The sequence below is a fragment of the Zea mays genome, chromosome 4 (assembly GCF_902167145.1).
Source record: "Zea mays cultivar B73 chromosome 4, Zm-B73-REFERENCE-NAM-5.0, whole genome shotgun sequence".
Taxonomy (NCBI): Eukaryota; Viridiplantae; Streptophyta; class Magnoliopsida; order Poales; family Poaceae; genus Zea; species Zea mays.
The window spans coordinates 200,527,723-200,543,254 of record NC_050099.1 but is presented as its reverse complement, the minus strand read 5'-3'; the positions used below and the strand labels follow the sequence as shown (position 1 = coordinate 200,543,254).

The window sequence follows — 15,532 nt, the reverse complement described above, 5'->3', positions numbered from 1 at the left end:
GTCACCCCGAGGCCTCGGCCAGCTGTCCTCCGAGGACATCAGCCCGGCCCGAGGCCTCGGCAGATCAATTCCGGCGTCGGTCCCGCTAACGGACGACCCGGCCAGGCTCCAGCCGACCAAGTCTTCTTTTCGAGCCAACTCCGCCTCTGTTCGCGCTGACACCGCTACCCCTGGCCTCGGCTCATCAAAGAGCGGCCGAGGGGTTCCTTTAACTAAGCAAGAGAAGCCTCGGACAACAAGGCTGACCGAGCCGAGGGACTCCTACGCCTCTGGGATACGGATACCTCACTCGTCACCTTTACACGGGGCGACTCACGCTTGGTGAAGCGGTTCAGACAACCAACAGGCGAGTCTTAGTGCTCGAAAATGAGGAAAAAATACATACATGTTCAAGCCTCGACAACCACAATGAACAAAAACACTGGCATTCAAAGTGCCATTACAAACGGAACTCCGGTTCCACCTCCGCAGGTACGAACAACCCCACTCGCTGGGGGGGCCTGCGGAGCAACAGAAGACTGACGAACAGCGCGCCGTCACCCGCTCCAGCAGCGGCGACGACGACGACTTCTGCTCCGGGGGGCCGAACAGCGGCAACAATGACCTCAGGGCGGATGCTGCTGCAAGGAGGGCCCCGCCCATGCCCAAACTCGTGAGGCAAGGACGGGCAGAAGGCCGTAGAGTTGGAGGTCGGTCCGTAGGCGGCCCCGACTATCTCGTCGGCGGAAGAACCTCTTCTAGCTGCCGTGGCGGAAGCCGGCGCCGAAAGCGGCTCCGAAGCCACTCGAGTCCGAGAGCCAGGCACGCGGCAGCTGCCAGCGCCACGGACAGCAACCGCCCTTCCCCCTGATCACTGAGGGAAGGAGCGGGCCACCGCCCACGCAGGGGCCGACCCCAACTCGACACTCTCCCCTCCCCAGCACTGGTGATGAAAATCCTTGAGGCTGAGGGAGGGGCAGAGGCCGCGACCCGGTTTGCTTTCCCCCGCCATCGAACTGGAGGTCACCATCTTGGGTGACCGCCGGCGAAGGGGTGCAGCCGGGCTGCATGATGAAAATCCTCGAAGCCGAACGATGGCTGAAAGGTACCAACTCCCACGGAGTTGCGTTCCTCCAACGATAAGGCGGAAGGACTGCGGGCATCCCCCATCCGGGGGCTTGGAAGGTGGAAAGACACGATGCATAAGGAAGCACGAAGACATGGTCGCCTTTCAAGGGGGTCACCCTCCTTTTAAAGGCGACTCTCCCTACTTGCGTCCCCAGCCGTCGTGGGCTGAGTCTTCTCCAACACGCTCCAAGGTCCTCCCCCTACGGCGCGGGGGCTGGGTCCCACACGTCATGCAAGCCGGCCCAGAGCAGAAGAAGCCAAACCGCCGCACGCGGTGCATGCAACCGCCTAGCGGTTACAAGCGGCCCTCCACTTTTGCCCAGACCAGCGGGCGAAAGGGCGGGTAGCCATGCAGGCGGCATGCGACCGCGCCAAGTGGGCGCACTTCTCTGACTTCCAACACGCCCAGCATGGAGGCCCAGGCCCACGCGTCATGCAACCGGTGCGCCGGATGCTGCACGCGAGCAACTGCACCGCCACCCGCGCCACTGCCACGCCTCCTCGACTGCGGAACCAGTACCGCGACTCGAGGCAACCCTACGCACGACCCAGCAGCGCCAGCCTGGCGCGACGGTCAATGCGGCCAAAAATGGGCCGGCAGTAATGGCGGTGGCAGGCGGGCAGGAGCAGCGGTCACGTCGTCAGCCAGGCTTACGTCCTATCCGGGGGCAGCGAGAGAACCCTCTCTCACGGCGTGAAGGCGACACGCCCGTGTTCTGTACCTCGAACGGCTCGCGCACGCGCAACGGCCGCCCCGCGAACCGCACGCCCCGTCGCATTAACTCCGCGGCGGGAAACGCGGCGCCTCTGGCAGGGGAAGCGAGCGACGCTTCGCCTTCGCCATAATGACCGCGTCAAAAAAGGTACGTCACGTCGTTCGATTTCGAATCCTTTTCCTTTTTTCCTCTTTATCTCTCTTACAACAGGGACCGGGAAAGGGGGATACCCCGAAAAGGATCCTTCTCCGTGAAGGAACCAGGCTCCGAGCCTCCTTACTGATCAGAGGTTCGAAGGCTGGCCCCTCGGAAGGGTTCAACAGCCGCCTCAGAGCGCGTGGGCTCCACACCCACTACTGGTCAGAGGTTCGAAGGCCGGCCCCTCGGAAGGGTTCAACGACCGCCTCAGGCTACTCGGGCTCCGCGCCCACTACTGATCAGGGGTTCGAAGGCTGGCCCTCGAAGGGTTCACAACCGCCTCAGACACAGAGCGAGGGATGACCATGGGTACGTTCGATACATAACCAAGTCTCGGGCTGCGCTCCCGAGGTACCCTAGGACATTTCCGAGACCAGCGGGAACGATCTTGTAACGGAATCCCATCAGAGGGAGGCATCGAGCCCTCGGACCCCGTCGACAGGGGACCGGGTCCGGCAGATCACCCGCAGGTACTTTTGGGCGCGCCTCTGGGCCTCTAGCCGACCCCTAGCAAATGGGGCACGGACGTCCGCTCGGATTGCCCGCCGGCAGCTCACCAGAGACACCATGTTCGGCGCCCACCGAGGGCAACATGGCGCTTTCCCCCCCTCCTCCTTGCGGAAAGGCGACGCAGGGGCGTATGTAAAAAAGTCGAGTCTGTCCCTGATCGTCCTCTCGCCCAGTGCAGAGGCTCGGGGGCTGCTCTGGCAAACCCGGCTCCGGACAAACCGTTGACAGTGTCAACATACCAGCCCGAAAACTTGGAACCCGACCGTGCACCCGGGCTACGGCCAGCTCGCATGAGGGAACGACCAGACCAGCCGAAGCATTACGCGAGGCATTAAGACCTCGGAGGAGTCAAACCACTCCTCCGAGGCCTCGGGGGCTACACCCGGCGGGTGCGCTCGCGCGCACCCACCGGAACAAAACGCAACCGAGAAAGGCTGGTCCCCTTGCAAAAAAGTGCGACAAAAGCCTCCAAGCGAGTGCTAACACTCCCTTCGAGGCTCGGGGGCTACTGTCGGGGACCATAATTAGGGGTACCCTCAAGACTCCTAATTCTGAGCTGGTAACCCCCATCAGCATAAAGCTGCAAAGGCCTGATGGGTGCGATTAAGTCAGGGATCGGTCCATTCGAGGGACTCGATCACGCCTCGCCCGAGCCTAGCCTCGGACAAGGGAAGCCGACCCCGGAGGATCTCCGTTTCGCCCGAGGCCCCCCTCCAGCGGCGAACATACTTCCGGCTCGCCCGAGGCCCTGTCTTCGCCAAGAAGTGTAACACCCTGAATTTGGGGGTATAAAATTTCTTTGCTCATATTCACAAATTCAGGTGTTACTTCCCTTTTCTCATCCTTCCTCATTCTTTTCTTTCTCATTTCTATAGGAGAAAAGTGCTTATTTTATTTGTAATTATAGTTTAATAGGTTAAACCCTAAGGGAGTATGAATTGTTGCATCATGTTGAACCCTAGATTTCACTTTTGCTTGGTGCATAATTCTTGGAAAGTCTAATTTGAATTTGTGGCTTATTTGGATTTGAATCAAATAGAGAAAATAAAAAGAAAAGAGAAAACAAATTTCAGAATAAAAAGAAAAGGAAAGAAGCCCAACCCCGCCGCCCCCTCAGCCTTTCGGCCCAGCTAGGCCCATCCCCCCCGCGCGCGCTCTCCCCCCCGCTCTCTCTGCCCTGGCGGGCCCGCCCGTCAGCGCAGCCGCCTTCCGCGCGCCCGCCCCCGCTTTCCCCTCTCTCTCTGCTCGCGGGCCCGGGCTGTCAGCCCCGTCATCCCCGCGTAACCGCCGCCCGAGTTGCGCGCGGCCGCCTTCTCCGCGCCCACGTCGCGCGTGGAGCTCGCAACCGCCCCGCCCCTGGCCACTTGAGCCCAGAACCCCACTCGCCCCCTCCCCCTCCATCTTTTGCGCACCAACAGACCCCTCTCTCACCTCCCCCTCGCTGCGCGCACGCCAGAGCGCCGCCGCCACTAACCGCCGCCGCCCGGGCCGTTTCCCCGTCGCCGTTGGAGCTCCGCCGTGCTCTCTGCCACGGTGAGCTCCGCCCCGACGCCCGCAACCCGGGACGCGCCCCAATTTCCCCTCCCCCTCTCTATTTCTCTCTGCCTGCGCTCACCCGCCGTCCTCCGTGCAGCTGCGGAGGTCCGCCACCGTCGCCCCGGGCCGCCGTTGCGTCATCGCCGCCACCGAGGAGTCCCCGGAGCCCGCCTTGAGGTAAAGAACCTCTCCCGCCCCCTCCAAACCCGTGTATTGCCTTCTACCACGTTTAATTCCTCGCCGGAGTAGATTAATGCCGCCGCCGAGCCGCTTTGCCGTAGACCGCCCCCCTCCGGTGTCCCTGCCCCGACCCAGCCCCCACCGGGCGATTCCCCGTGCCCTCCCCAACCTTCCCGGCCGCTCAGGTCGCCCCAGAGACCCGCCGAGCGCCCGCGCCCCTCGTCTCCGGCGAGTCCTTCGCCGCGGGGACGAGCGCCGCCGCCCCAGCTAGCCGTAGGAGAAGCCAAGGCCGCCCACCCGATCCCCGCCGTCCGTCCCAGATCGGGCGGCCCCGTTTTAATTAGGCCGAGCCTAATCCTGGCCGTCCGCCGGAGATCCAGCGGCCCAGGCCCGCTTCCCCCACACCCCGCCTCCCTGCCGTTGGGCCCCGCCTGTCAGCCTGCTCGCGCCCCGCGCTGGCCCCGCCTGTCAGCCTGCTCGCGCCCCGCGCTGCCCGCTGGCCCCGCCTGTCAGCCCGCCCGCGCCCGCGCTGCCCGCTAGCCCCGCCTGTCAGCCGCCCAGGCCGCCGCGCGCTCGCGCGCCCGCCCGCGGATCTAATCCTGGCCGTTCGCCTTAGATCTGACGGCCGTAGGAGCCCGATACCCCTTCGCCCGCGCGTTTTCTTAAAGAGACCCCCGGCTTTCTGAAAATTAAACCCGCCGTCCCTGGTTTCTCACAGTTAGGTCCTCGGACCTTTTATTTAATTCAAAATAGGTATTTAGGGTATATTTTTAACCCCTAAACTTGTAAAATTCATAACTTTGTCATATGAACTCCAAATTAGGTGCTTCAAATTGCAAAATGCTCATGATGTTTTTGTCTATCTATTTAAACAATGTTTCCCTGCTGTTTCCATGTACCAATTAATAATTAATCATTAGGATAGGATTAAGGTTATTGGAACCCTATTTGAGATAATTAGAAGTTGGTAGACTTTAATAAAAGTTAGAGTACTTAAGTTTATGGACTTAAACACCTAAGTTTAGGAACTTAAAACCATGTAATGATTTAATCCCACCACTGACTTAAACCTGATTAGTGGATAATGAATCACTTTGTACAGTCCTCTACCCCAGACCTAGGGAACACCAGAGTGCCTATCCCTTTTCTACTATGAACTTGTGATCTCTCTGTTGCATATGTTTGGTATGTTGCTTTTTGTTTGTTATCTTCCCAAGTGCATAGTGTGAATGATTACTTTACGTAGACAACGAGCAGTCTGTGTTTCCCGAGGAGGTTGCAGAGGAAGTCCCTGATCAGCAGTTTGGTGAAGGCAAGTGTCCTCTGTCCCATTATGTCCTATTCATTTATAACTTACTACCCCACATTACTTACTTGAAACCTAAGGATTGACTAGCTTTACACTTTACTTTATCCCTTGATGACCTTATGGGCTGTTATGGTTAGCACTCTGCTATTGCCTTAACTTAATCAATGAACATGATGTGACTATTTATGATACTGTTATCCTGATGATGTTGATGATCTTGTGATACTCTAGGGGGGCTCAGGCTGTTTTCTGAGTACCTCTCCGTAAGGACCTGTTCGTTGAGAGACCACCCGGGATAACAGTGCAACCATGAGGGTGAAATGGGATGCCCTTAGCTAATTAATTAGAGGAACTAGAGGTGTAGTTGCTTAGCCGTCGTGCCGTCAATGGGGTCCAGGCACAGTGCTTGCTCTGCCGAGGCTGAGTGCCGAGGTTCTTTCGTTTTGCTCTTTGTTAGTCACTCTCCTGCGGGGAGGGGTACTGTGTTTATCAAACTGGAGAAACCTAACGGGCAGCTATGATCTCTAGGGAATCTTTGTAAAAGCTACGTAGTGATGCCCTGCCGGACCACCTAGGTAGTGGTCAATGGGGAGCTACTCCCCGGGTAGAAAGGGAATCATGACTCATGGGTAAAGTGTGCAACCTCTGCAGAGGGTAGTGAAACTGGTATATCAGCCGTGCTCACGGTTAAGAGCAGCCTTGGGATCCTCATTGATTAGAGATACAGATGGTTCGAGATTCAAGGATTATGTTATGGTTTTGGTTCGACTATGATGATGATGTTCCTCGATGAGGAAATGGTTTACGGGTTGGTTAATGCTAAAATCTGGCTTCTACTAATGATAAATACCTGACCAACTAAAAGCAACTGCTTGAGCTTAACCCCACATAAAGCTAGTCCACTTCAGCCAAACGGGACATTTGCTGAGTACGTTGATGTGTACTCATCCTTGCTTCACCACAAAACACCAGGTTGTCCGCATTGTAATCACTGCTCAGGAGAAGGTGAAGCCGTGGAAGGAGACTTCCAGGAGTTTCAAGACTACGACGAATTCTAGGTGTGGGTTGGCGGTAACCCCCAGCCAGCTGCCTGTGGAGGCCTTATCTTTACTATGTTTCGCTAGTACTTTGATTTACCTGTTAAGACAACGACTATGTGGATGTCTATGACTCTGTGATGTAATAAGTTAATACTCTTTTATGTTATTATTCGAGCATTGTGCGACGATGTTCATTTATGTAATCGCTGTGTACGTGAGTTCTGATCCTGGCACGTACATAGTTCGCATTCGGTTTGCCTTCCAAAACCGGGTGTGACAAGAAGCAACCCTGACCAAATCGCTGCGCCGACCGACCAAATCGTAGGAGCATTTAATGCAAAGGTGGCCTGACACCTTTATCCTGACACACGCCCTTCAGTCGACAGAGTCGAAGTAACCAACGTCACTTCGCCGCTCCACTGACCGGCCTGACAGAAATACAGCGCCGCCTGCGCCGCTCCGACTGCGGTGCCACTTGACAGAGTGAGGCTGACAGGCAGTCAGGCCCGGCCGCAGGCACCATAGGAAGCTCCGCTTCGCCCGACCAAGGGCTCGGACTCGGGCTAAGCCCCGGAAGACGGCGAACTCCGCTCCGCCCGACCCAGGGATCGGACTCGGGCTAAGCCCCGGAAGACGGCGAACTCCGCTCCGCCCGACCCAGGGCTCGGACTTGGGCTCAGCCCCGGAAGACGACGAACTCCGCTCCGCCCGACCCAGGGCTCGGACTTGGGCTCAGCCCCGGAAGACGACGAACTCCGCTTCGCCCGATCCCAGGGCTCGGACTCCGCCCTGGCCTTAGCCGACGGTCTCCGCCTCGCCCGACCCAGGGGCTCGGACTCGACCTCGGCCACGGAAGACAGACTCGACCTCGACTTCGGAGGAGCCTCCACATCGCCCAACCTAGGGCGCAGACCAGCCACGTCAACAGGAGGCGCCATCATCACCCTACCCCAAGCTGACTCGGGCCACGGGGAACAACACCGGCGTCCCATCTGGCTCGCCCCGCCAGATAGGCAATGATGGCGCCCCGCATACTCTGTGACGACGGCGGCTCTCAGCCCCCTTACGGAAGCAAGAGGACGTCAGCAAGGACTCGACAGCTCCGACAGTTGTCCCTCCGCCAGGCTCCAGCGCTCCTCCGACGGCCACGACATCACACGAACCGGGCGCCAAAACCTCTCCGGCCGCCACGATGGCGTGTACTTAGGGCGCTAGCTCTCCTCCGCTAGACACGTAGCACTCTGCTACACCCCCATTGTACACCTGGATCCTCTCCTTACGCCTATAAAAGGAAGGACCAGGACCCTCTTAGAGAGGGTTGGCCGCGCGGGGACGAGGACGAGACAGGCGCTCGCGTGAGGCCGCTCGCTCCCTCTCCCGCGTGGACGCTTGTAACCCCCTACTGCAAGCGCACCCGACCTGGGCGCGGGACGAACACGAAGGCCGCGGGATTTCCACCTCTCTCACGCCCATCTCCGGCCACCTCACTTCCCCCTTCGCGCTCGGCCTCGCGCCGACCCATCTGGGCTGGGGCACGCGGCGACATTCACTCGTCGGCCTAGGGACCCCCGGTCTCGAAACGCCAACAGTAGTGGACGACCACGCGGGCGTAGGCGGGGCTGCACGGGCATCGCGGGGGCGGGGCATGGTAGCGCACGGCGCCCACGTTAGATTATATATATATATATTATTTGCTCATATATAACACTTCTTTAATTATGTAAATATATTCGACACCTGCGCCAATAATATACTAGTAGCTCTCAATGCCGGTTTCCAAACGAGTCGCATGAGCTTCCACCTACATAGTATGGAGATTAGTTGTGGATAACCTAGAAAATGGAATAAGGAGGAGCCATGATTGGAAGTCCCCCCAATAGGCCAAAACAAGCATGACGCGATTGGCCGTCCCCAACGGCCAACGAGTTGTCCGCCCCGCCCCTCGCTTTCGTCCCCGTTTTCCGGTGCCTTGCTTCCCCCTCCTCACTCAAATGCCTCACAGGCCGAGGCTCCGAGGCCGCGGGGAGGAGGAGGAGCGGCAGCCAGCAGGGGAGGAGGACACGAATCGTAGTCGGCCTCCCGCCCGCCCCGGCAATTGTTGTTGCTGCTGCGCGCAGGGCGGTTCTGGATTGCGGTCTGCCCCACCCACGAACAATCCATGGCTCCATCTCCGCCTCGGCGTGCTGCGCTCCTCCTCGCCACGGTGCTTCTGCTGGCGGCGGCCGGGTCCACCCCCGGCGCCACGGCTGCTGGCATCTTCCAGGTGCGCCGCAAGTTCACCGCCGGGGTGGGAGGGGGTGCTGGCGCCAACATCAGCGCCCTTCGCGCCCACGATGGCACCCGTCACGGCCGCCTCCTCGCAGCCGCCGACCTCCCTCTTGGCGGCCTCGGCCTCCCCACTGACACTGGGTACGTGCCGGCGCTCGCTGGCTTGTTTGTTAGCTTTGGGAGGATTTCCCGGTGGGTGCTTGATTTGAAAGTGGGGGTTGTTTGGCTGCTCCGGCGCGCGCAGCCTCTATTACACGGAGATCAAGCTCGGGACGCCACCCAAGCACTACTACGTCCAGGTCGACACCGGCAGCGACATCCTCTGGGTCAACTGCATCACCTGCGAGCAATGCCCCCACAAGAGCGGGCTCGGGGTACCATTTCCCCCCTTTTCCCCTTTTCTGTGTGCCTGAACTGCAGATTAATTTAGTTGTCTCCATTTTTTGATGTGAATTGCGGTGTGTGGGCGTCTCCGTGCAGTTAGACTTGACGCTTTACGACCCCAAGGCATCCTCGACCGGGAGCATGGTGATGTGCGATCAGGCATTCTGTGCAGCCACCTTTGGCGGAAAGCTGCCGAAGTGCGGCGCCAATGTGCCCTGCGAATATAGTGTCACCTACGGTGATGGTAGCTCGACGATAGGTTCCTTTGTCACCGATGCGCTGCAGTTTGATCAGGTGACTAGGGATGGGCAGACACAGCCGGCTAATGCCAGCGTCATTTTCGGGTGAGTTTGGTCATTTTAGTTTATCGCATTGCAATCTTTTTTAAGGATAGCATTCATTCGATAGGATATTATGCTGCCTGAAAAAGATTAGCATCATCCTTGGGCATTGCCTTCTTTAGCATTCATTCAATAGGGCAATAGGCTTTGATTTTGCTTGAGAAGATTAGCATGATCCTTGCCCATCGCCCCAAAGATAAATATCCTTTTTTTAGCATGACCTTGATTTTTTATCCCACTGTGAGGTAATGAAGTTGTATTCTTGGCTCTTTATCCTGGCTATATGCTCTTGTGCTATTAGTTCATTGAAAAGATAAGTATCATGTAAAGGTTCAACCCTGTTGTGGGGCTTTACTATATGAATCCCATGCTATTTATAATATTGGATATATCTAGAATATTTAATAGAACAACTGAGTAGGAAACATGCATCAACTAATTAACATTTGTTGATAGTATTGAAGTCTTAAGTGGAGCATAAATGACTCTTCTTTCCTTTGTAGGTGCGGTGCTCAACAAGGTGGGGATTTGGGAAGTTCAAACCAAGCCCTTGACGGAATTCTTGGTTTTGGTGAGGCAAATACATCAATGCTATCACAACTAACTACCGCTGGTAAAGTGAAGAAGATATTTGCCCATTGTTTGGATACCATAAAAGGAGGTGGAATTTTTTCTATTGGGGATGTGGTGCAGCCAAAAGTAAAAACAACGCCATTGGTAGCCGACAAGTATGTATGTTAACCTTGTCATACTAATTATCGTTTTGGTTGCATTACACTCATAGATGAAACTCTCTAAAACTGTCCTTCATTTTCTAAAGTAAATTTTGGTTTCTCAAACTTGCTTTCGGAAGAGAGATAAAACATGTACTATGTTAAGGGCCAAAAAGATGTGATCATACAATATTTGCACAAGGTGAGTGGAGGAGTTGGCTCTGATTATCATGTAAGAAAACACGGCACCAGGTTTAAATTGTTTGCCCTGACCTGTACCTGTTAAACCGAGGGGGGCTAAGTATATATAGGGAAGAATACAGCCATCAGAGGGATAATTATATATAGGGCAGAATATAGCCATCAGGATTACAATATGGCAGGAAGTCCAATTGGATACAACTACCTTAACCGACTCCAATTATTGGAACGTGAAAACTCAAGGAAATTGGAAAAAATGAACCGCCCCACTCCTAGCTCTAAAAATCTGTTGTTGCTGTATGAAATTGTGGACAACTGACGCGTTACTAGTTTACCAGAAGCTTGATATAGCGTGCACCGCTGCATTTTTTTTTATTAAAAATGTTGACCAACTGATGTCCAACTAACAAGGAAAAAAATATATTAGAACTGGCATCCGTATGAAGTATGGAATAAAATATGCTAAAATAGCATGTGCGAAGAAAATAAATATATATTTAAATATTTGCTCTTTGGACAAATGTTCTGTCATCATTCGTGGCATGCTACAAACAGATGGTTCACCGATGCTGTTGTGCTAGACGCTAGTGCTAGTCACCCTTCATGTTCTTTTTTTCCATGGCCTCTTCGAACACATCATTGTTTTTGTGAGTTTTGAGTCGGTAAAAAGTCTAGTATCAATGGATTATTACAAATTTTATATGAACACACAGTTTCTTGGCACATAATGTTTTAGTTCTACTTGAGATATGCTGCATTGCAGCTGGCTGCTTTACTTCATTTATACTACTCATAACCTGTCATGATTTTACTTTCCAGGCCACACTACAATGTGAACCTTAAGACAATCGATGTTGGTGGCACTACTCTACAACTCCCAGCTCATATTTTTGAACCAGGAGAAAAAAAGGGTACCATAATCGACAGTGGTACCACCTTGACATACCTTCCAGAATTGGTTTTCAAAGAAGTAATGCTCGCGGTATGACAAAGATCCCATCATCACGTGCTAGTTCTTTCCTTGTGATGTTGGACCATATGTCTTCCTGTACATATTAGGTTTCTCAATCAATTGTAGGTATTTAACAAGCATCAGGATATAACCTTCCATGATGTTCAAGGTTTTTTGTGTTTCCAATATCCTGGAAGGTATGGTTTAGTAGTTTACACAGTTGTAAAAGTACTAATTATTACCTGCAATTCCTTCCATGCTGTGTTTCACTGAAATATATTTATTGAATTATTCGATGGATAATGTCCTCTAATACTTCTTTCATGAATTGACATCCTCGTCTGTTTGCAGTTGCTCTGTTTTCATTTGAATTGGCACAAAGACGAATCACCGGCTGACCGGCCCATATATTAGATTCTCTTGCTATGATTATGATTCTAACTGTTGTGTTCATTTCTCTTGCAGTGTAGATGATGGATTCCCAACCATCACATTCCATTTTGAGGATGATCTTGCACTACATGTGTATCCCCATGAGTACTTTTTCGCAAATGGGGTAACATGACATTTCTCTCCAAGTCGAGTAGTGTTTAATTCACCCATTGTCATGGGTTCATCACGGTTTCATCTTATAGCACTTGAAAGTGGCTTCAGTGCTCTCTTCTTCCTTTCTCCCCTTATGCATAAACTACATGATAATGGTTTAAATAAATCACTTTTGTAATATCATGTGTGCCATTGGTAATTAATATGAAAAAACAATAACTAAACTTGTATATATGAATATATGATGCATATGCCTTATGCTGTCTTTTCCAGTATCATTGTTTATTTGTTACAATTTTAATTCTCCAAAAAAAATCTAAATCACTTCATATCAAACCTCCAATCGTGTTTTTCTTCTCATTTGTTTTTTAATATTGTCTGTTTGGCTTTGATGTGAATTTTTTTTTCTGAACTCGAGAGATATATCCTTTTGGATTAAGGAAAATTGCCAGAACACCCTGTCAAAACTATGTTGCCAAAATGCCATTGATCTGTGACTATGCCAATGATAGTTGGTAGTCTTGTCCCATATGTCATACACACACTCTTGGAATGTTGGCAAAGTGCTATTTCACTAATGGTATGGCGGCAACTTCCCAAACACTGGTATTACATGATTGACCATGGTAATGACACATTAGTAGTTATTACTTATTTGCTTCAAAATTAGTACATGTGAGTACTACCGAAGGAAACCCCAACTACATTTACAGCACATCTAGCTTCATGTCCACTTCAAGATTGCATGTCAAAGTTCATCCATGCTGTAGAGAGGTTAAAGAAAAATAGCACACATTCAGATTGCCAACATGGATGACATTTACATGCCTGGTCTGCCTTTGAGATTTCTGATAGTAGTTCTCATTTTATTCTCAGACTTCACCTCTATTTTGCTTATAAAGAGAAAATAGCCTACCACTTTTGTATATGTATACACTCATTATATGTTTGTAGTTGAAAGCTCTTTCTTTTCGGGAGTAAATTCTTTTTTTAATAACCTTTGCGGATACATGACATCGAAACTCCTGTACAGTAAAACAGTAAAGCTCTATGCTTCATGCTCTACAGTGTTAATAATACATAGACAATCAAGACTTAGGGGGTGTTTGTTTGGGATTATATAATTATAATCTCAAACAAACACCCTCTTATTTCAGTAGATTGTTAATCAAAGTTCATTTCTGATATTTGGACTCTAGCACAAATTGAAATAGCAGTGCTATTAGCATGCAAAGTTCCATTCCCGAGTGCATAAAAAGTACGTGGTCATGACTCTTGTCTCTACATTTTTTTTTGTTCCTTGAGCAGAATGACGTATACTGCGTGGGATTCCAAAATGGTGCATCACAGTCAAAGGATGGAAAGGACATTGTGCTTATGGGAGGTCCGTACTGCACTGCACTAGCAAATCCTCAATGTTGTGTTTTTGACACTACGTCTGTTTTCTTTTTTCTAGATCTTGTCCTTTCCAACAAGTTGGTTATCTATGACTTGGAAAATCGAGTCATTGGGTGGACTGACTACAACTGTAAGTGTTAGCACGTTCCAATCTGCTCATGCCCTATATATATTTCCACAACTATTTGGTCATCCGCCTGTAAAATTTCAGGTTCGTCGAGCATTAAAATTAAGGACGACAAAACGGGCGCAACATCTACTGTTAATTCACATGACTTGTCCTCAGGATGGAAGTTCCACTGGCACATGTCCCCGGTTCTATTGTTGGTAACAACGGTGTGCAGTTATTTAATATGCTAACTCCACTGTACAGGAAATCCATCTGGTTCGTATATCCTTTCCACGAAAAGGATCGGAGAGATGTAGGGCTATCTTTAGGTTGTGTTCTCCGACCACGGAAAACAATGGAAATAGAAAAATACTGTAATGCTATACTGAGCCATTGTTTGACTAGGGTAATGCCGAGGTGACCGCACGTGAGTTCAGTTTCCCGTTTAAAAAATATGCATGTACAGCAGCAATGTATATGGCCAAATAAGAATTTCTTTTGTTTGCAGTACAGCAATGTTCTGTCATTTCTTTGGGAAAACAATTGTTGTTTAGTGTGAGCTTCGATTCTGCCGTTTTTTTAATACCGTTCTGACGTTTCTATGGTGTAGAAAACGTGACATGGTGATTAAGAATCCGGTTTTAGAAATTAAACCGAATGCGAACCATGTACGTGCCAGGATCAGAAATTCACGTAAACAACGATTATATAACTGCACATCATCGCACAGTGTTTAAATAATAACGTAAAGAGTTATTAATTTGATTACATCATGATGTTCGAGACATCAACATAGTCTTAAATATAGATCTAAGTGCGAAAATGAAACATAGTAAAACACGGCTTTCACAGGCAGCCGACTGGAGGTTTGCCGCTAACTCATGCCTAAAACTTATCATAGCCTTGAAACTCCTGAAAATCCTCCGCCACGACTTCATATTCTCTTGAGCAGAGGTTGCAATGTGGACAACCTGGTGTTTTTGGTGTTTTAAGCAAGGGTGAGTACACATCAACGTACTCAGCAAATGTCTCGTTTGGCTAAAGTGGACTAGCTGTATGTGGGATGAAGCTCAGAGCAGTTGATTTTAGTTGGTCAGATAATTATTACTAGTAGAGCTAAGTTTTAGCAATAATCCCATGTTATTAACCCAAATGTACTCCTTCCAAACGGAAAGAAAATAATCATAGTCACCATCATTAAAACCATTATTATCCTCATCATCATCTGTAACTATAGTATCTCTAATTAAAGGAGCTTCCAAGACCGCTCAACTGTGAGCATGGATGGTATATCAGTTTCTAACACTCTGCAGAGGTTGCACACTTTACCCACGAGTCGTGATCCCATCTCTAGCCCAGGTTTGCAAGACTCTTATTCACTCCCGAGGTGAGCGGCTAGGGATTCACTATGAAGCCTTTACAAATATTTCCCGAGGATGTAGTCGCCCGTTAGGTTTTCTAAATGTACTACACTCCTCCCAAAGGGGCAAACCACCCTCGGTAGAGCGAGCCGCATAAACCGAGCCCCATTGTCGGCACGACGGCGAAGCAAACTACACCTTAGTTCCTCTAATTAATTAGCTAAGGACGTCTCATTCCACCCTCATGGTTTTACTATTATCCCGGATGGTCATCCAACGAACAAGTCCTTACGAAGAGGTACTCGAGAAACCGCTCGAGCCCCCTTAAGTATCACAATGCCATCATCATATCTAAAGGTAAACACTGTATCATAAATAATCTCATCATGTTCATTGATTAAAGTGGAGCGCTAGCAAAAGCTAATCTAGAAATAATCCAACCCGAATAGGTGAACAATGACAGGATAAACAAAAGACTAGTAATTCCTTAGGTATAAATTATGTAAATGCGGGGAGATGAATTATAAAATGTGTAGTACATAGATAGATTAGAGGACACTTGCCTTCACCAATCAGTTGCTTCTTAGGGTCATCTCCTGCAACTTCCTCGGACTCCGCCAACGAACCTGTCGGGGACCGTAATTAGGGGTACCCCCGATGGTC

The 15,532-nt window shown here is 51.1% G+C and overlaps 1 protein-coding gene across 1 annotated transcript; it reads left to right on the top strand.

The window, feature by feature from the left end:
• Window positions 1-8,597: 8,597 nt before the first annotated feature.
• LOC100383437 (Eukaryotic aspartyl protease family protein) lies at window positions 8,598-14,044 on the top strand. The gene is made up of 10 exons (NM_001176087.1): window positions 8,598-9,005; window positions 9,109-9,238; window positions 9,345-9,592; window positions 10,093-10,317; window positions 11,323-11,485; window positions 11,582-11,652; window positions 11,921-12,011; window positions 13,310-13,385; window positions 13,458-13,529; window positions 13,611-14,044. The coding sequence occupies exons 1-10, from the start codon at window positions 8,755-8,757 to the stop codon at window positions 13,757-13,759; spliced, it is 1,476 nt and encodes a 491-aa protein (NP_001169558.1). The 5' UTR covers window positions 8,598-8,754; the 3' UTR covers window positions 13,760-14,044.
• Window positions 14,045-15,532: the final 1,488 nt, after the last annotated feature.

Coding starts and splice junctions, on each gene's coding strand:
- LOC100383437 (NM_001176087.1), top strand. CDS start 8,755: ATGGCTCCATCTCCGCCTCGGCGTGCTGCGCTCCTCCTCGCCACGGTG. Junction 10,318..11,322: donor ACGCCATTGGTAGCCGACAA/GTATGTATGTTA, acceptor TTTACTTTCCAG/GCCACACTACAATGTGAACC. Junction 13,386..13,457: donor GGACATTGTGCTTATGGGAG/GTCCGTACTGCA, acceptor TCTTTTTTCTAG/ATCTTGTCCTTTCCAACAAG.